General features: G+C 44.9%; 1 protein-coding gene across 6 annotated transcripts; it reads right to left on the bottom strand.

The window, feature by feature from the left end:
* Positions 1-1,309: 1,309 nt before the first annotated feature.
* LOC134156052 (uncharacterized) lies at positions 1,310-15,856 on the bottom strand. Of its 6 annotated transcripts, none has more exons than XM_062603798.1 (3): positions 14,729-15,856; positions 12,205-12,252; positions 1,310-1,543 (listed from the first exon to the last, which is right to left on the bottom strand). In XM_062603798.1, exons 1-2 carry the CDS (start codon positions 15,818-15,820, stop codon positions 12,244-12,246), a joined length of 1,101 nt encoding a protein of 366 aa, XP_062459782.1. In that variant the 5' UTR covers positions 15,821-15,856; the 3' UTR covers positions 1,310-1,543; positions 12,205-12,243. The 6 variants fall into 6 exon arrangements, with proteins under 6 accessions (XP_062459782.1, XP_062459781.1, XP_062459783.1 ...); XM_062603797.1 differs by lacking the exon at positions 1,310-1,543 and adding an exon at positions 7,994-8,605; XM_062603799.1 differs by lacking the exon at positions 1,310-1,543 and adding an exon at positions 7,994-8,591.
* Between the last annotated feature and the right edge of the window lie 5,705 nt (positions 15,857-21,561).

Raw genomic sequence — 21,561 nt, 5'->3', positions numbered from 1 at the left:
AAACAGTGTAGGGACTCTGTAAGGAATAGGAAGTTCAGAAGAAACTTCAGAAGGGGGATAGTTCAGATTCAATATTTAAGTCTGTATTGTAGGCCTGTATTGACAAGGAGCAAATGGTGTCCTTGAAAGATGCCTTCTCAAATTATACCTCTTCCTTATCAGTAAGAATAGAGTTAGGTCTATTAACCCCCTCCAACTTTTTCTTTTTATTTAAGCTAAATATTTATTTATTTATTTATCTTCAGAAGAACAGCAATTCAGCTCAAACAGACTGAGAGTGCTTTTTCTTTTGATCTTTTGGTTTGCTTCAGGAGCTGAGAAATCACTCTGAGGCTCAGCAGGAGCTGTTACAGGTACTTTGCAATCTGCAAAAGTTCAGACCTCTGTGGGACACATCTTTGCAGAGTAGAAGCTTGCGCAGAGTTACTGACCAACACTGCACTGTAACTCACTGACATGCCTTGGAAACGTGCCTTGTTTGCTTTGCACAGTTAGGGATTTGTTCAGCACATCCCAAAGAGAATGTCAAAGCACCTTTGTACTCATTGGCTGCTGCCAAGCTGATCCTTAGGACTTCTCTGAACTACCTGCTTTGCAGTAGGAACCCTTATGCCAACAGCAGGCATATCTCAGAGCACTCCGCTACCATGACCTCTTGCTTTCAGCAGACATGTCTCTGACACTTGAGGGAAGCCAGGCTAGTGCCATATAGGGACAGCTTTGCTGACTCGCATTAGCCATACATCCTCCCGCACTAGTGAAATCCTCAACTGACCTGTGAACACCACAAGGGAGGATGGATCTATCCCTAATGCTGTAACTCAGAACTCTTACCAGTTAGTGGTGAACAGCAGGATGGGTCTATATGGCTGAAATCAAACAGCAGAGCTCCCATCTTTCTAAGTTTTCAACTTGAAAGCAAAATAAATGTCTAAATGTAATGAGAATAAAAAAGATTAGAATTAACAATACATCAAATTAATCATTTCAATATATTGTCTGTTGGCTGACCAGGACTTGTTACAGTATTCCTGCTTACACTGAGAATACAAATGTTAGCCAGATGTGAGCATGCAGGCAGTTAATGAAACGAATGGGAGGGTTCTGTGTGTTCTTTGTCTTTATTTACAATCATAGAATCATAGAATAGTTAGGGTTGGAAAGGACCTTAAGATCATCTAGTTCCAACCCCCCTGCCGTGGGCAGGGACACCTTACGCTAAATCATAACAATACCAAACTACTGCACATGCATGTGAAGAAATACACTTGAATTCTATTTTCCACTTTGGGCAGATACTAACTCACCATTTCCATTCCAAATGTTTATTTATTTTATCTCTTCCCATCTTTTTCCCAGGACATGTGGTTGTCCCCAGAATTAATTCTCCCCCATAAAGCTCCGCAGTGTGTTAGAACTGGTTTCTCCAGCCAGAATGACAATCTGTGTCATAATTTTTGTGTTAGGAAAACACACCCTCTTCTAAAAGTTGGTAAAAATCAAAGTACTCAGTCGCTATTTGCTCTGTAGTCTGCTGGGAGATCTAAAAGCAATAAGTGAAAAGACTATCAGTGCCTCAGGAGGACAATGAGAAGTTTTATTGCCCAGAAAGAAAAGTTTATACTGAAGCTTAGTGCATGTGAAGATGCACCCTGTTTTAAAACAAGCCAAATATTTTTCTGATGGTGGGAAAAATATTTTCCTGGGATACAAGAATGATGGCACCAAGAGAGCAAGCAACAGACACTGTGTCTTACCAACCATTTCTGACCTGGTTTTCTGCCTTCACTCCCTTTACCTAGGTTGGTCCAACAAGAGGTGCCTTGACTTTATGTGACAAGCTCTGTGGTGCACTGTTGAGATAGCAGCTGCCCCCTCACCCCCTCAGATTTCAGACAGGGCCTGCTGTTGCAGTTAGTGGGTACAGCATATCCATAGATACTTACGGTGCAGCACGCAAGGCAGCCGACTTCCCGACAGAAGATTTTCTCCCTGCTTGAATACAGGGAGAAAATTCTGGCAGCTCCAAGAGACATTTCTGAATTGCAAATGTGGCCTTGAATAAATCAGACACATGACCATTTATTTATTTATTTGTGCTTAGGCCTACATCACCGGGATGCTGCCACAGCTCTGTGGTACCTAACACCAGGATCAGCTCAGCTGTCTGCACCAAGCATCTGCCTTCCCCAAAGTGACAGTGACACTGCAGGGAGTCTGCCATGCCAGTGCCATAGATGTGCCACAGGCTCAGCTTTCTCTCCTTGGCTTCTTGTCTGCGCCTCCAGGGATTTTTTCAGGTATTTCTTTTTGTATCTTCATTGGGAATGCTTAGTATTATTCTGCTTGCAAGTGTGGATGAGATAAACTCAGTGCAGCACAATACAGCCTAGCTATACCAAATGCTCCCAAAAGACCATTTTGTGATCGTGGGCTGGTTGTACAAGCTATGTCTTGGGAAGGGCCAGGACAGTGTCCAAAGGAAAAATCCAACCATCTGGAATCACTTCCATGAGAGCCCATCATTTCTAAATCCCTACGCGCTAGATCCTACAGTCCACGCACAACCAAAAATACAATTAATGTTGACAAGGCAAATGGCTGCAGCAAACAACCTTGAAATGGGAGCTTATTTGTGTTAAATACAGATTAAATTCCAAATTTAAAGGAACAATCCAGGTTTTTAATTGCTCCTTTCAGCTGTGGTTTCGTAAGAAGCAGAAAATAACTGCACAAGTGTTGGATAATTTAGAAAAGTCTACTCTGAAGGGAGATTTTGCAACATGTTGGGAATAATAAAACAGCCGTTTTTACATTGTGCCAGAAAAAGTCCAAGTGAACAAAAACCCCCAAAACAGAAACTAAAGATAGTGCTACAAGTATAGTCCTAGAAACTGGTTCACATCAAGTTGGTTATCTAAGTATTTCAGGCCATCTCCGTTAATGTAAAAGCCAAGACACACACACCTTTATGCATTAACAAGTCACAAGACAAGACCAGTCATGCAGTAAAGCTTTGCAGTAAAGCTTTGCAGTAAAGCTAGAGAAATTTCTGTGCGAAGTCATAGATTAATCTGTTTTCCTTTGAAGGAGTAAAAAGAAGCAAAAAATCTTAAAATAACTGAGATGGGTTTTCAGTACCTTTTCTGTTATATAGAAATTGCAGTTTTCTGGGAAAAGCAGACAGTATTTCTCACTGAAACTTGTTAAAATAACATCAACAATGAAAACACTCAACTGGAAATACTTTTATAAATAAATGTAATGATAAAAGTATTGTTCAGCGGTGATGCTGAACATAAGAGGCCCATCTGTTGAGAAAACATTGGAGTAATTTTTATATGGTTGCAGTAGGAGAAGCTTGACTTTAAACAAAATGGGTTTAGATATTTTTTGGGGCATGATGCTGAATGTAAGATCAGGTGGCCAAATTTTATTTAAGAAACATAAGATGGAGAAGCTTGTACTGTAATGAACAGCACCATGTCCCAGAGGACAAGAGACCTGACAGTAACAAGATAAACTCAAGGAAACAGGAGTTGAGCTACTCATGCCCACTACCTAGCAGGAGTATTTAGAGATATTGAAAGCACCTTCACCCAGAAGATATTAGAAGAAATACTCGCATATTTGAAAATTCTGCAGGCTGAATTGTGTATCTTTAAAGGAAATGCTGAGAAGTTGCAAAGGAACCCTGGTGAACTATCAGATTGCACAGAACAAGAGTAGGTAAAATCCAGCCTACATAAAATCAAAGTAACACACACAGAAGAGAAACAATGAGTGTATCTCAGGGAGCTCTGAACAGTTTCTACTCAGGGCTTCTCCACTGACTGTCCCCTGGGAAATCTTAGCCAAAAAAAAGAAAGAAAAAAAGTAATTCCAGGACAAAGACTGGAGCATAAACTGCAATAGGAAATATCACAGTGAAATATTCATATGCCACACTTAACATTTTGACCTTTACAATGAATTAATCTTTATAATTTCTGACAGTATTTCTCTCAGTATTGACTCTCTTTAGCATGACACACAGCTGACAGACTTTGCTATTTCCTTACTGCTTGAAAAGTGCTCCTGAGTAAAGAGTATTTCCCAAATATTGACCATGTTTTCTCCAGCCTCCTCTAGATCTGCAGTCACAATTTCAGTGCTTACACACAAGTATGTAAAACTCAGCTTTTCTAGCTAGCTAAATTCCTGCTTCTGCCCTCAGCTGCCAGAGCAAGATGAGCTCAGGCAGTCCTTGTGCAGCCTCGCACAGCACCACAGCCAAGGCCTCACAGCACACAAGGGTTGTGAGCTGACCCTTTCCTCATGCCAGGGCCTCGACAGCAGGCATGGCAGAGAAGCAAGGAGGAAAAGCAGAGCATCTATAGCCAGCCCCAAACCTGATCCTTCTTCTGGAGTCCTGTGTAAGTACAGCTGGGTGGTGTAGCTGTGCTTCCTACTTCCCCCAAACCCTTAAAATTCACATCATAGGTGAAGGTCATTAACCAAATATTAAGACAACTCTTCCATCCTTAGCTGCCTTAAAGGTCTTACTCCACTGGCCTAGCAGGGTACTGCTGACTGTGGTCCTGCCTGTTTTCAAAGGGTGCAGCAACAGAGAGGGGAGGATCAGGTAAACGGCACTCTCAACATCTTCTTAAATAACTCTTCATCATGATGTCTGAATTGCTCTCCTTTTCATAGAGATACTTCTTCCACAGATGGGGTGGGGGACATGGATAGGACACAAAATATCAGAAGAACAGGTCCTTTGCTTGTTGTTCATAGATTAATCAATAATGTCAGCCACTAGAAACCTGTGGTGGAACTTCACAGGCATCAAAACACCAACACAGAAGTTAATTTAATTGCCAGTAGTTTTGTGCAAAGCAAATTAACAGATGAAGCTATCTAGAGCTAACACTTCAAAGCTTTCAGGTTCGTGCTTGACCAGGCTCAACATTTGCATTGCTATTTTTGAAACACTTACTACATCAAACAGGCACATGCGCTCAAGGCAACATCTTGTCTCAAGAAAGTCACTTCAGCGTTTTGAAAGAGAAATAAAATAAGCTTTACTTTCTTGTGGTTTGCCAGGTTAAGCCACAGAGTCAGCCAGCCAGCCACCTTACCAGGACATGTTTTGTCACGTGATTTTCTTCTCCACCACAGCCTAATCATCCCAATATACAATTTGCCACTCAATATACAGGGCATACTGTGAGACACTGCTAGGCAACACAAGCTATAGGAATAAACAGGTTTACCTTTTCTGGTCCTCCACCACTGAGAGATATGACCGAAGCTATAACCAACATTTCCTAGACTTAGAAAATCCTAGTACCATTCACTGCACTTTTCTTACACTCATGAAGAAACATCTCTACCAGCCCTCCTCACCTGTTTCTAGATTCCAGAGATTCACTCTTGCAGCAGCTTCACAGAACAAAGGGTCAAGACTGGAGCTGTAGTAACACCAGAAAAAAAGAAATACCCATATAAAAGGAGTTTCTTCCTTTCTGTGCTCTGCAGAAACCACTCATTCAGAGACTGTGGGTTGGAGAGATCAAGAGAAGGGAAAAGGTGCGGCACATCTTGGAGCCCTGTAGTTCAGTTGTTGGGCACCAGCAAGGAGCCGTTCTCAGCTTCTCCACTTTGGGAAGCGCTCCATATTAATAGCTTCCTCATGCAATAGGCAGGTACAAGATAAGCTTATTCATTCCTCTCCCTTCTGGTGGGAAGCAACTGAGATTAATTATACTTCTAGGGAGTAGAGGGCCACAAGCAATTTGTGCTGCTCTCAACAGCACAACAGTGTTGTAACACACTGAAAGGTTGTTTTCACTGTTTTGAGCTCTGACAAAAAATAAAACCCAAAACAAGCCATGTTTTTAAATGCTTGCTAATGAATCCACAAAATATTTTAAGCAAGCTTAACCCACTGGTAAATTTTATTGTTCTCTACCTTATTTGTACCGAAAGATTCAATTGTATTCCTTCTGCATTTGCATCCAATCAAAATATTTAAAATAGAAAATGCAAGTTTTAGGAAATTGTACATACCAGACACCACCCACTCTCGTCTCAGAAAGCATTTGCAACTGTATTATGTTATACAATAAAAGTACTTTTTGTGTCTATTTTTTTTTCAAGCATGCTAAGGCACAAGAAGAGGAATGCTCTTTTAAGGTCTCTCCTTGAGCTGTGCAGTTCTGTAACCAGTTCCATGAAACACCCTTCTGCTTGGTAGGTCAGCATCACCAGCAGCTTGACCAGTTTTGCCTACTGGCCAGAGCTCCTTCTGCTCATATATTGGCCTACAAACTACCTACAGCAGAAACAATGTGCATGCTCACTTTCTGGTACTAAATCTCATAAAGATACGCTACCCATGGCTTTCCCACTGGCCAGCACCACTTTAAGCCAGGTTGCCGAATCCTTTTTTCCCCCAAGTGGGAAAACAAAGGACAGACTGGGTCCCCTGAAGTCACTTTATTTGCCATTCAATACCAACAAATTTATTGTGCTGCTTCTGGGAAAAATCCATGATCTTGCAGATGTAAACCCACTCACTTTTCCCAACAATCCAATGCAATGGCAGTGAGATTTCCCGTTATCCACTGGTACTTGGTAACAAAGTCAGATACCTGGCTTGGGAGACAGCTGGTGAGGGAGAAAGGACAACGAAAATGACAAGGAAAGAAGGAAAATGAAGAGCTTCTCCCAATGCACAACACTTTGAGAAGGCTATTGCCTCAAGTCGCTCACAAGCTGCTGTCACACCATGTGCAGAAAGGTGCACATCTGCACGCCCTGGGCAAAGGCACCTCAGAGATCTCCCTACCTCAAGCTGATCTTTAAGAGTTGTGAACAGTTGGAGTCCCAGCACCTCTGTCGACTCCTTGCATAAACTTCATTCCCCAGCTTTAAGCGTAAAAAATATTTTCACTTAGCACTGCATGGATCATCCATGGGAGACATGAATACAGTAGGGAACCACCTGCATGCACTGGTGGTATTTCTCCCTTCCAAGCACTGGCATGAATGACATTTGACTGTTAGGGAGTGAAAAAAGAAATAGGGAATATAAGGGAGGTATGATAAAAGATAAATGCTGGAATGCATAAGCAGATGGCGTCAAGTTTAAGCAGAGGAGGTACAAGCTCCTGGCATGGAGTTATACATTTCAAGAAGCTGTCTTAGTTTATGCCAGGGACATTTACAGGGGAACACACAGGCCAGGTCCCCTGCCATCAGCTTGTCTTGCAGCTTATCAACTAAGCAAAGACTTCATATAGCCTTCTAACTTCATGTAACTTCCTATTTTGAGATAATTTAGGGTGCTTATGGACACTGAAAATCAGTAGTGCAGATGGAGCTTACTAGCTGAAGCCAATGTAAGCCATATTTCTGTTTTCAAACAGCCATTCCTCGCTTCAGGTTGTTAGAACTGCCAATTTAAGTGGCATTTTCTACATGTGCTGACGTAGATGCAGATACAGTGCTCATATTGCATAGTTCAAAGAATAAAAACACCTCAACTGAATATGATCTGAGTTTCAGACTGCACAGAAACAAAAAGATGAAGCTACACAGTGACTGAGTTTTGTGGAAAGGCTTTTATGGACACAAATGTTTGCAATTAAAAACTTCAGAGAAAACAGATTTTGTTTGGATGTAAACATTCTCCTGCTACCCTGGAAATACTAACACAGCAACACTGCAATGAAACACCGGGGAGAAGAAAGTGTTCTGTAAAGTAAAGAGCGAGCAACAACCACCAAAAAAGGTAAAAGTACTTCTTGAATTATTTCAAGTTTGTAATTATGTAAGATATTGTAAACATGTTCCTGCTTTTTAAATCTCGCCTGCCACTTAGCTGATTGCCCAGCAAACTGCCAGACTGCAAAGACACCAACTGGTTTTGACAAGAATTCCCAAGGGGGAAAATCCCCCAAAACAAAACCAAACCCAAATAAATTGAAAAAAAGCACTACCTCCAGATAACATGACTAAAAATTATGTGGTGTAGTGGGCTGGACTAATGCACACTGAACTTGTGATTAGGTAAAAGTCTAGCCCAAGTGCCAAAACGAGGGGAAAAGTAAGATCTCTAGCTTTTATAACGAATCCAGATGGGTTTTCAGGGACATAATCTCTTTGTAGGAAGAACTGCCAAAAGCACTCCCAGAGATACAATCAATTCTTACAGTCCCTGTTAAGCATACGACCTAAAAAAATCAGTTTGATAACTTCACTAGGCAACATTTCCACAAACATCTAGTCTGTCAGCACTGACTCACATCCCTCCCCACAATGGTTACAAGAGTCTCTGGGGTTTTGGTTTTGATTTTATCACAGGGGTGGACAGAAAGACCTGCTGACAGTGCTACTGGCTTCTCAGAAATACACGAGCCTGCAGGCAACCAGGGAGTCTCCTGAGTGCACTCCATCCAGCCACACTTAGATATACTGAGCTTCTTCATATTTGTTCATACCAACTTGGCAGGACTACCTACACAGGGGTGAAAGGCTCCGTACATACAGGCAGTCCAGTCAGATGCTGCTTGATCCCATGGCTGGCCCTCACGACATGCTTGCTGTGTTCACAAGACTTTTATGAAGAAGAAAACAAGTTGGTGAGATTATGAGATAAAGAGGATGGGAAATCAACATTTAAGTTTAAATTGGAAGTCACATCAAGTAACTGACAAGACCTCATTAAAGCTCAGAAGTAACAATTTTGCTCAACTGCAGTTGGTTTTGCTAAATTTGCAAAAGGCTACCCACACGCAACTTGTTCTGTCGTCTTACCTTTAAAAACACATCATTACACTAGTAAGGCCAGGAGAGTACTAACATGACCTCATTGTTTTCACATGCTCCAAACAACAAAACTAACTGCTGCACAGGTGGAACTTAGAAATCCTATTTATTTGACTCTACTTCTGCTGAAGCTTAACTCCCCAGCCAGTATTTTAGTCTCATTCCTAAACTGCAACACATTTTGTGCTGTCAGTCACAATGTGCTGGTTTTAACTTGTTCTTTGTAATAACAATGAATACCAACACAGCACACAAAAAAGCACATTGGGGGGGGGGACTGGGACGGGGGGGATGGGGGTGGGACGGGACCATCCTGTCTTCCTAGAAATCCCTAAAAATAAACTTACCTGAAATTACTCCCCAGGAACACACGCTACTTAATTTTAGTCACCTGACAAAAACTGTTTTTCCATAAGATGCTGGTCCTCCAAGCATATTTTACAAGTATTCACAACTGGAAATTCCATCAGTCTTGGTGGAAATCCTTGCTGCAACTTTGCTGCAGCTAATAGGACTTACAGAAACAGTATAAAAGAAAAATAAAATTCCTGCATACCAGAGATTTCCATTGCAGATCAGAGTTACTGAAAGAGTAATACAACCATGGTTCATCTCAACTCTAAGACTCTCATCAACAGCGTGCTCTATTTTCACATTATCACTTAGTTAAAGGGTTATCCTTCATGTTTGCTTTCAGAGAGCAGGCATCTTCAGTGTCTCCATGCTGCCTGCCATGCCACATGTAAATGACAAAAAGTTTAGCTTACAATCAATGAAATCAATCTACTCATAAACCAGAGATGAACAGAAGATATGCATTTCACCATCCTTTTAAGGCACACACTGACTCAACAAGGACAAGGCACCACCAGGAGCTGTACAGGTAAGTCAGCTGGCATCAATGACTTGCAAACCCATGCAGGACTAACTGCTGGAATTTGAAGAAACCCATTAAAGTCCAACACTTTTAATAAGAAACTAGCAACAAAATTTCATGCATTAGCTTACAGCACAGTGATGAGAAGGAAAGTAGATGTGCAACAATAAGCCCCAAAGGATGCACAAGTACCACAGTGAAACTACTGGGTGGCCCCAAGACAGCGACAAAGGACAAGTTTATGAAGAAGAAAAAAGAAGGGAGGCATGTGGGGAGGGGGAGTGACGACACCCACATGTCATAAAGACACCACTGCTAGTAATTTGAAAGGAAAGTTTCATTATGAAAACAGACAGCAATTTTAAGGCAGTCACTGACATTAGAGTGCAAGGCAGAGCCTCGGCAATTGTCTACAGCAGATCCAGAAGACAGGGTGGTCCAACCCTGCACCAGTAGCAACCAGGAAACTGGGAGATGACCAGAGTGCCAGGAAGGGCACCAGACTGAAGGCTGGAGAGAGTAACAAACCCAACAAATTCTTGGCAGAAGGACTCAGCAGAAAACACTAGGAAGTGTTTCAGACTCCAGCTGGGTATGTTGCTCCCAAATTGGACAACAAAACTGCTACTGCTTCGCTGCTCTGAGTCAGTAGGTTAAGACCCATGCTTGTGCAATTCACCAGTAGGACTGAGGAAACCAACATCTGCTCATCCTTCCTCATTCCACACCTCCCTCTCCCCAAATGCTGCTACTATTCCAGCACTTCCTCAAGAGGAGATGCCTGCAGTGGTCCATGTGTAGCAATGATGGTGAAGAAACAGCAAGGACTGGTGACTAACAGCAGTTCTGATTTCTGAAGAAAACAGGACAAAGGAAGACTGTCATGAGTGATCTGGTTGTTGAGCTTAAGCCTCTTCTCAAAAATGAAAGGTTTTGTAACTTGTAATTCCACATGTAAAAGTACTCTATGTTCTACTGTACTGAAGGCGGGTATCTCAGCATTCACTGGATCAGAGTCCCAGTCTGGAGGCCATGAAAGTACCTGTACTCCAGTACAGCGGCTATTTCATTTTCAGACAGATCAAGGCCTGATTGATACCTTGTTGTGAAGGCAGTTGTCTTCACAACTGTCAAAGATGAATAAGCTACAGTTGCAACATTATCAAGCACTTCTGCAAAATACAGAAAGCAAATTTCAAAGGCTGATTTTCTGCCAATAGTTAAGATTTGGTTGTGCTTTAACAACTGAAACCCAGAAATTTTGCAAAAGGTCAGGTGACTGGAAAAAGCATTTACAAAAGGGGAAGTGGCAATGTAAGAACGAGGAAGGGGAAAAAAGGCCGAGATTAAAAATTGTATTTATATATAAAAATTTATTTAGGTGATGTCACAAACAGTTTAATTATCAATTTACAAACACTTCGTGTTATGCATATTATTGAAACTATCAAGAAAGGAAAAAGAGAGCAGGTAACGGCAGCTTTTTCCTGAAACAACTAAAGGTATACCCTTACCATCATGCGCATTACTGGATCATAGTATTACCTTCATCATACTCCCTAGTATGCAAGGGAAAAGCAAAACAAAATACTGAGATGTAGAATGATTAAACTGTGAACCAGCGAACATGGTTTTCATGAACATCAGACTACAAAAGTCTAGTCTGATGCTCAGGATCTTTAAGCGTTCTGTGAGGATAAAAACAGAGAATAATTTATTCTAAATTATTCTATTTGACCAAGAATTTTGTAATGAACAATTGAGATAGATAGAACTGATTTCTGGCAATGACAGCAATGGTTAATGCACTTTACCGAGAAGAATGGAGAGGCAATATTGAGCCCCACAGAATAGTTCTGTTGATAACCTGAGTTATTTTACCAAGTGTATGATACTGCTTCAAGTCAAATATACATTTATGTTGCATATATTCTCAATGAAATGGTAAAAGTAACAGCTGTAACAAGACAAGTTATGATTTATTACTTTTTTTTAACAAATATAGTACATAGGTTTTTGAAGTGTCCGGTTGTGATCTGCAAAGATCCAGGATTGCACACAAGTTTGCTCAAATGAGAAAGGTTAATCTGCGCACTGAATTGGCTTATACTTTCAAAGCAGTATTTTAGGGCAGGATTCTCCTCCGGGAGACTGCTCCTGACCTCATTCAACCAATGTTCAATTTATTCACCTTCCTGAATCTTTGCCCTCTTTGGATAGTCTGTGACAAGTGCTGCGCTGCAGGAATTCCTGTTTTCCAGCAAACTGGCTTGCTCTGCAGGTTTGTAGTCCATTGTTACAATTGCTGATTGGGTAAAATGAATTTCCTACGTCTTCTCTAGCACAGCTTGCAACGCAACAGAAGCAGAGGTAAAAGAATGCACTAGTATACCAGAGCTCCACTTAAACACCAACGGAGTCAGGCTGTTGGCACCAATAAAAAATTCTGTATTTAACAAATCTGCAGGTATGTAAAATCCAAAGTCAGTCAGTTTTATAAATAAACTCACCCAGTTAGTTTGACTGCCATCACAACTGGCCTTCTGTTTTCATGGAGTCTGGGAAAAAAAAAAAGTAATTGTCTGAAGTTATACAAACAGACATAAATTTGTAGGAATGAGTATCAGCCATCCTACACATGCACCAATTATTGCACTCACACTAAAACTAGGGTTTCTCACTTTACTCTTTCTGCATAAAGCAAAGTTACTCCTCTTCATTGGCACCTTAGAAAGGACAGCTAGCTTCAAACACCACACTGTTTTGCATGACTTTGTTTTTACTGGTTAACCTTCCTGGAACTGCAGAACTAGAGACACAGGCACTACATCAAGCTGAAATTTAAGGAGCTTTCAACTGAAAGGAGAAATTAAATCCAGTCAGGCTGCCTAATGCTATCCTTTGAAATTATGAAAACAAAATGAGTTCCATCAAACAATCTGGAAGAAAAGGTCTTTGTAAAACACCTCCTCTTCCTCTTGAGAGCATGAATGTGGAAAGGCTTAGATTCTGGCCTGGGCCATAAATCCGTAAAAGGCTATTCTCTCCCATTTTAATTCTCTGATTTTTTTTTCCCAAATGTGAACTCATGCCTTATTTCTCTAAGGTAGTTTTGAACAGCATAATAAGGGCTTGCAAGGAGCTGGGCAGGTACGGGGGAAGCCCACAGGTCACCTCCAAGAGTAACATTTCCTTGCTGCTGCCTTACCAATAATAAACTAGGCCTCATCTATGTTTAACAGCTGCTCAAACCATTATTTCAGTTTTTAAACAGTTGTGACTACTACAAATTAAAAACTGCCTTAATAATAGGAAGGTGGTTAAACCCATGCTGAACAACTCAACAACTTTAACTTTTGCTTTTCATTGTGCTGCTAAAGCATTACTGTTTTACAAACATTAAACTTCTGGTATTTTGAGTTATTTAGTTAAAACAAACACGTTGAATTTGTCTTTGCACAATTTCTGAGGAAAACAAAAAAAAAAAATAAATCAATGCCACTGCCAAGAATTAACGAAGAAGTTTCCACAAAACCAAAGAGGATCGAGACCTCTGGTGCCTTAGCAGACAACAGCACAAAGCTCTGCACTAACAGACCGACTGCTGTGGAAGAAGTTACAAGCCTGGTTAACATGACAAGCTGAAGATCCAGTCTCAGGTGAGAGGAAAGCTACAAGCCATCACCCATCTCGTGCTCACAAAAGATCCATAGCAAAACAAGAACTGAGCTGTTGTTCTTGGGAACGGAGAAATCTAAACAGAGATTATCAGAAAGTAAGTTGCATAAATCCAGAGCACCAACCACAGAAGGCCACAAGGCCTGCACTGGGACTGTTTATCTCTGTTACTGCCTCATGTTTGCTCCCTTGCTTTGTCGCAGGCTGGCCCAGAGAAGTCACTTCTGCTAAGTCAGGAATCCGTGCGACAAACATTTCCAGAGTCCCTGAAAAAGGGTTCTCCCTTTCCAGGTCAGGCTAACAGAGATGAACAATTTAGCCACTCCTCTGCACTGGCAATCCCCAGGGAGCAAAGCATCTCATGAGCAAGCAAAAACCTTTCAGGAATGTGCAGGTTCTTCCTACAGTCCTAAAAATACTGTTTAGAAATAAATATAGCCAGTATAACAGAATCTCCCTATTGTCATTCAGCTGGCATGAAACTCAGCGCTCGGAATTTTCTATGCTAGGGATTTCAGACACTATAGTCACCAGTTTGAGAGAAGCAGCACAACCCCTACATATAGGCAGGCAACCTTTCACAGCCACAGAGCTCACTGTCATAGCCCAGGCCACAGAGAGGGTGGATCTGCCCACGTACGTCATGTTACCCTAACTCAGTGACACTGGATGCCTACACTGAAAGCAGAACCTTAACGTACACAAAATCTTCCTTACTTTCCCTAATCACACCCACCATTTTTCCCCATAAAACCAGGCCAGAACATGTGAACTAAATCTGCAAATCTCAGCTGTGGCCATTCACGTTTAAGTTCATCTTTATTCATATCAATATTTCTGGCCTCCTACACAGCCTGCAACTGCCACATGCTCCTGTAGTTAACAGGAGGGTCTGTACTCTTTGCCTTACATACAGATAATTCTATTGCTGAGAAAGCAAATTCTTTTAAGACAACTCAGAGGAAAAAACAAAACAAAGCACCTTTCTTCTACGGCCTTAAGGAAAATGCTGTTATATACCAGGGGAGGGAATCTGCAAGGTTCCCAGTTCCTGGTGGCGAGAGAAATAAATGCGGCAATTATTTTGCTGAGAGCATGCTTTTTTCCTCCACCAATGCCCACACCTCCCACGGCGGCCAGCTGGACACCCGGGCAGCCACATGCCTTGCCAGCTGACACCATGACCCACCATTAACTAAGTACCAAAGTCAGCATGAGCTCAGGTCAGTGCCATGACAAGGGACCTGCTGACCAACTCAAGGGTGCCTCAACTGTCCCCATCTCCTCTTCCCCTTCGAGGGGGCACGGTGCCCAGCCAGGGCAGTGGGGAAACACGCGGCCGCCAGCCTGTCACACCTGGCTTTTCTCCTCCTGCTTGGGGCTCTGTGAGGGTGCAGGTGCTGGTGGTGGTGGTGTCGGCGAGGCCTGCGTCTCGACCTCAGCACGCGGCTTTCTAGGGATGAGCGACTTGAGGGGTGCCATCCACTTCATCCACAGGTCGAGGTCGACATCACCCCAGGGCAGGTTGGGGTCCTTGGCTGCCCGCCGCCTAAAGTCCTCGTCGTAGTTCATCCACGAGGTGCCCCCGTAGGTGGCATGCAGCTTCCGGATGGTGTCCAGGTACTTGAACATGGCCCCGCAGCGCGCAGGGTGCTTCTCGCACAGCACGCTGGCGTACACCAAGAAGGCCGAGACCCACTGGTCCAGCGTGTCCCCCGGGCGCGGGCCGTACTCGGGGGCCAGCTCTGTGTGGAGCAAGGAAAAGAGGTCAATGAACTCCCCCCGCCAGATCCGCTCCTTGGTGGCCTTGGCCAGCTTGTAGCCCAGCGGCCGCCGCAGCCCTACGTAGGGGGTGGCCGCCGGCTCCGCCGCCGCCGCCGCCTCGCCCTGCCCCGCCGACGCGGCCGCCGCCGCCGGGCCCCCAGACGCGCCGCTCGCCGCCGCCGCCGCTGCCGCCGCCTCGGAGCAGGGGCTGGCAGCGGCCGCCGCCGCACCGAGCGCGGCCTGCCGCTCCAGCCAGCGCGGGTTCACGTAGACGGTCCGCAGGCGCGGCGCGGCCCCCGCCGCCGCCCGCGCCGAGCCTTCGGCGCCGGGCTGTAGGCGCAGCACAGCCAGGGCGGCCGGCGCGCCGGCGGGCAGGTCGCTGCCGTCCCTCCGCGGGGCCGGCTGGGCCGCCGCCGGCACCTGGAGCAGCGAGGGCGCCGCCCAGGGCGGGGAGCCGCCCCTAGGCCCGGCCGCCGCCGCCAGCGCCTCTAGGCCCGGGAGGCCGAGTCGCGAGCCGGGCGCCACCGCGCCGAGCACCCATCGGGTCTCGGCGATCCCGGCGCGGTCCCGGGGGCTCCGCGACCTCCCCTCCTCCCGGCGCCCGGCGAGGGCCGTTCCCAGCGTCAGGGGGGCCGCAATCCCGGCCCGGCGCCGACGGCGACTCCGCCGCTTCCCACGTGGCATCGGCACGGCGGCTCCGAGCAGGGCGCGCGGCAGGGGGCGGGGGTACGGCCGAGGGGGCGGGTCCGGGACGGGAGGGGCGGGGCCTTACTACCCGGGCTTCACACCCCTTTCGTCCCGCGGCTCTGCCCCCGCCGGCGCCGGCACCGGCACCGGCACCGGGACCGGGACCGGGACCGGGCCTGGGCCTGCTGCTGTGCCCGGCTGTGCTGTGTTGTGCTATGCTGTGCTGTGCGTGCGCACCTCGGCGGGCCGCCTGCGGTGAGACACGGAGTTAAACGGCCCCCGCGGTGTCGCACGGGTTCGTGCTGTACGGCGTTTAAACGTGCTGGGCTTCGAGCATATGGCGTATCTACTGTTTATTATATATATATTAAACCCATATCTGACTATATAGTGTATATGCTATATGTATAGACCGATATTATACATATACGTATAAACACATAGACATACATATACAGTACATACTATGCACATATACATGCTATATATATACACTATACATATACATTGTATAAAACTATAGAGTTATATATAGAATATTGTGTATGTATACACACTTGCTATATATCTACATATACATGCTACTGTACGGTAGGCATGCAGTAGCAGTCACTTGCCATTATTATTGCTCCAATAAAGCAAATGTTTGGAGGAGTAGTGACATTCCATCACTCTTCAGTACAAATAAGCATCTTTTTATCCTTTTCGCTTTATAGAAAATGTTTTAGTTGTTGGTTTGGTTTGGTTTGGTTTTTAAGGGTGCTGTTGCCAATCCAGCTGTCCTAGCTAAGCACTATAGCCAATCTGAGCAAACACTTGCCAGGACTTCTCAGTGTGTCTCAGCAACTGACCGGCAGGTCCCATGCCAGGTAAAAAACAGCAGAACGTAAGGACGCAGACCTACTGCAGAAGGGCCACAAAGATGCTCAGAGGAATGGAGAGCTGGGTTGTTATCTTGTCTTCCTCATTCTCGTCTCTCATCTTCCTGTGAAGACAGGCCGAGAGGTTGGGTTGTTCAGCCTGGAGAAGAAAAGGTCCCAGGGATACCTTATAGCAGCCTTTCAGTACCTAAAGGGGCCTACAAGAAAGCTGGAGAGGAATTTTTTAAAAGGGCATGTAGTGACAGGACAAGTGGGAATGGCTTTCAGCTGAAATAGGAGAGATTTAGATTAGACATAAAGAAGAAATTCTTCACTATGGGAGTGGTGAGACACTGGTTGCCCAGAGAGGCACAGGAAGAGGGAATCTGTGGCTGCCTTATCCTTGCAGTGTCCAAGGCTCAGTTGGAAGGAGCTTTGTGCAATCTGGTCTAGTGTAAGGTGTCCCTGCCCGTGGCAAGGGGGTTGGAATTAAATGATCTTTAAGGTCCCTTCCAGCCCAAACCATGCTATCATTCAGTAATTCCATGTCTTTATAGGAGATGCAGCCCTGTAGGCAATTTTCTTCCTTGTCACTACACCATTACACTGGTTAATAAGGTGAAAGAGTATTTTTTTTGTTTTCTTTTTAATGCTTAATAAACTCTAAAGAAGTAATGAGAGTAGCAAAATGCTCCTATTTTCTAATTCACCCTTATTTTCAGAGATTTGTTTAGAAGTCTATCCACTTTCTCAGTAAACCCCTTGAAGATACTGAAAGGCTGCTATTAGGTTACCCTTCCCAAGGCTGAACAAGTCTAGCTTTTCCTTGCAGGGCAAATGTTCCAGCTCCCAACTGCCTTGGTGGCTCTCCAAGGGCCTTACTTAAGTTTATAAAAGTCCTCCTTAATTGGGGGCACCCAAACTACCTACAGTGTTCCAGATAAGGTCTGTCGAATGCTATGTAACAGCAAATAATCACTTCTCTTGGTCTACTGACTATGCCTTTGTTGATGCAGCCCAGGATGCTGTTAGCCCTCATCCCTGCCAGGGCTCCCTGATGCATTATGTTTGGTCTATTGTCCACCAAGGCACCTGGGGTCCTTCCCATCAGAGCTGCTCCCTAGCCTGTCAGTCCCTAGCCCATGTAAATGCTGGGGATTAGTCCTCACCAAGTGCATTTGTCCTCTCTGACTATCGTAAGACCCCTGTCTTCCCATTCATCTGGCCTATCTAGGCCCCTCTGAATGGCAGCCATTTCCTGGAATATATTGACTGTATGCCATAATATGATGTTGTCCACAAACCGGACAAGAGTGAACTCTGTGTCTCCTCAAGGCTCTTGATATGCATATTAAACAGGACAGGTCTTAAGATAGGCTTCTGAAGAACTTGTAAACAGCTTACAGGTAGAGTATGAACCATTCATCATTATGATCAAATCTGTCTTTTATCTCTAATTGTCTCAACAAGGCAGCTGTGGGAGACCATGCCAAAAGTCTCCTGTCCACTGCTTTCCTATCATCCATGGATTAAGGCAGGTGAAGCACAGGGGATTCTTATATATTCCTGACCTGTATGCTAAGACTGAAAATATTTCAGAATAAACCCAATGACTGGAAAATCATAACTGTCAAATACGCTCAGCCTTCAAAATATTTCTGAATTCTTATTGTATTATAGATCCATATCACTCTTGCTCCCTTTCAGAAATACAGACTTGAAACTTTGAGGAGGGATCTTTAACGTTGCAGTAAATTGGCTGACTTCTGCACAAGGTGGTGACAGGTAGTCAGACAGAGGAAAGAATAAACATCCTCATCAGGCTGAAACTTTCACTGTAAACAAATATGATAATGGAAACTGTTAGGAAAACCCTTCTAGCTTCAGAAGTCAGCACATCCACTGCTTATATTGCTACTCACAGCTCCAGGAAGGACTGCCTAATTCCTTGATTGATAATTGCAGTCTTACAGGCAGCAGTAACACAAACAGCTTTGCTTTGGAAGAGAAGGGCTGATGACTAGTATTGGGTCACTATCCCTCTGCATGTATGGCTGCACAGGTCTTGTGGCTGGAGGTTTGGGGAGTAGGACTTTCCTTTTGCTCTGTGCTTGTACAGCGCTCACCAGAGCCGCAGAGTCTAGCTGCCTGGGTGGTGTTGTCAGGTCTCTCAATAATGCAGTTCACAGTGATAATAAACAGCAATTTAAAAAATAATCAGTAAGCACTTACATTGGTATTGCCCCAAAGATACAGACAGCAGCTAAGACAGGTAGTAAAGTTGTCTACGTGAAGCACCTCTATACATATGCTGTATTTACTCACTGAATTTGAGCTGTGATTCTCCAGTTCTCTGTCTCATGAAAACTATACTCCAATTTTTTATGAGGGCTTTCATGGAGACAACAAGCTGTGCCATAGTAATACCTGGGTGAAGCAGGTGAAAATAAGAATGCTTTGCTCCCACTTCATTTAAGTAGCTACTCCTAAGCTGACAAGTGGGCTGTTCACCTTACTGAGAATGTCAGGAACTGTTTCCAGCAGATTTTGGAGGCAGGCGTGACCATCCTCTCTGTTCTTCATGGGATGAGCTCCTCACAGCTCTGAATTTGCCCCTCTGCCTTATTCTTCGTGTTTTTCTCTGCCTTTATTTTCCCATGATTTATTTGTAGAGGATAAAAAAGGTGTATACTTGGAGACACACATCTGTATAGCTATATTGCAGACATGTGTCTCTTAACCAAATTGCTAGCATGGGCACAGAACTGCAGAAGCAGACTCAGGTCATTGTTTTATGCTTTAGAACTTCTTTCAAGTCTCAAGCATGAGATGTTATTGAAGGCATTAATGAGGAAGCAAAATGAAGCTTTAAACAGAAACAGCTGCAACTCTAGATGTGGAGGAACTAGTAGTCTTTGGAATTAGGCAATAGAACAGCTTATTACAATAAGGAGGAAAAGCTCCTTTTCAGGAAAATAAAAAAAAATCCCATATGGAAACAAGATCAGAACACCTCCCTTTGAAAGCAGACAGGCCAGTGCGCTGGTTCTCTTCATGAACCTTAATGCCACAAGGGAGAGAACTCCCTCTTGATAATGTCTACTCCCTCTATTGATGAAACTAGAAAATGCTGCCAGACAGCACTTAACCTGCATGGGCTCCAAGAACACCTGGGAGGACACACAACCCTGCACTAGGGTTTGAGGAGAAAATGCAGCATGGGAATTAAGAAAAACAACCCCTGTGTTGTGCTTGGGTATGTTTTTCAAAATAGTCTGTCTTTTTCTATGGAATTTTAAGAGTTGTCTGTGATACTTTTGGGGAGACCGTGGAGCTTGTGGCTTCTCAGATCAAAAGAAGGATGCTTAGGCCCCATGGAATCAGTAATCTTAACAGTGGTTTTGTCTGAAACAGGTGAGATTCAAGACTTGCATTGGAGCTATTAGGTGGTCTGTCCTTAAATGTCTTCCACTCCCTCCATAAGTAAAAAAAAATAGGTCTTGAAGCAGAACAGGGTTTGGGTGTGTTTTGCCTTTCATCTCAAAAAATTTAACGGCTGTAGCCTTCACTGACAAATAAGAAACAGATTTGAACTTACCCATGCAGACAACAGCTGCAGCTTAATAAAGCTGAAACACTAAGTATGGTGTGGGTCTTCCGTAAAGAACCTGACAACCATTGCCATTGAACTGCTTCCAGTGAGGAGAGAATCTAAAGATCCCCACCAGGAGAGGAGGGCAGGAGTTGGATCCTGTGGCTGAGGGTCTTTTTCCTCCAGCCCAGGTAGGGACTGAGCTGGCTTGCTGGCTGCCAGCCTTCATGGCGCTGTGCAGTATTCTTCCTCTTCACGTGTTCCACTCCTGTGTTTCTGTACAGTTTGGCCTTTCTCAAGCTTGTTCCTTTCTCCTGCTAAAGGTTTCTATGCCTATGCTTGAAGAGAGCAGAGAAAGTCTCTGCACAGGATCAAGCAAGTTTATTTGTCCCGAGGAACCTTAGCTTCACTGGTCCCTCTCCTTTTGTTCTGCTGCTGTGAGGTTCCCACCTGAAGAGTTAGAGATCTTGTGTGATCCACGCTACCTGTGGGACTTATGTCCACGTGGACTCATGACCTCTACGCGGGGTCCCTCTGCGCGGACTGTCACACAGGAGTAGCAGAGCAAAGTAAATGTCCGTTGTGGTTAAATATGTAAGGCCATCTTCTCAAATTGGCAAAGGATGAAAACACAGTCTTGGGCCAGAACATAACTGCTGGTTGAGCTCCGCTGAAGACCCAGTCCCGATAGCCCTGCAGACGTGTGTACTGCACGCTCTGAGCATCCTGCCTATAGCTATAAGTTTTTCTTAAAGGCAACAGCTCACCCCGACACGAACGGGAGAATATGCGTGTCCCACCTAGGACCCGCAGCCCCGCTCTTTCCACCGGGCGCCGGCGCAACAGTGAAGCGGCGCTGGACTTGGCATACTTAGGCGATGGCGTCCCCCGGCTGTGCCTCCGGAGCGATTGCGCCGAAAAACAACTTGCTCCCTCCCCGAAACGCACCCGCACGGTGCCAGTGTGGCCGCAGCGCCCCGTCGGGGCCGCGCGGGGCAGCGCCCGGCAGCCGCGGCCCCGGTGCTCGCGAAGCCTGGTGGGGCTGCCCTCCGCGCCCCGACGTGGGTCGCACGGGGACTAGGTCTCCCGCCCTCGGAGGGAAGCAGGCGGGCCCTGCCACCCCAGACCCGACGGGGCGGGGGCGCGGCAAACGGCTTCTGTGCGCAACGCGGCCGGGGGGGGGAGTGACTCTGGCAGCCTGCGGCGCTGCAGCCTCCTTCCCTCCCCTTTTCTCTCGTAACTTTTTTTTTTTTTCTTTTTCCTTTTCTCTTTCCCTCCCTCTCCCT

Source organism: Pezoporus occidentalis, unplaced genomic scaffold (assembly GCF_034315485.1).
Source record: "Pezoporus occidentalis ecotype Australia unplaced genomic scaffold, CSIRO_AGI_Poc_V1 ctg81, whole genome shotgun sequence".
Lineage (NCBI taxonomy): Eukaryota > Metazoa > Chordata > Aves > Psittaciformes > Psittacidae > Pezoporus > Pezoporus occidentalis.
Note: the sequence above shows the minus strand (reverse complement) of the source record. Positions and strands in the feature narration are given on the sequence as shown.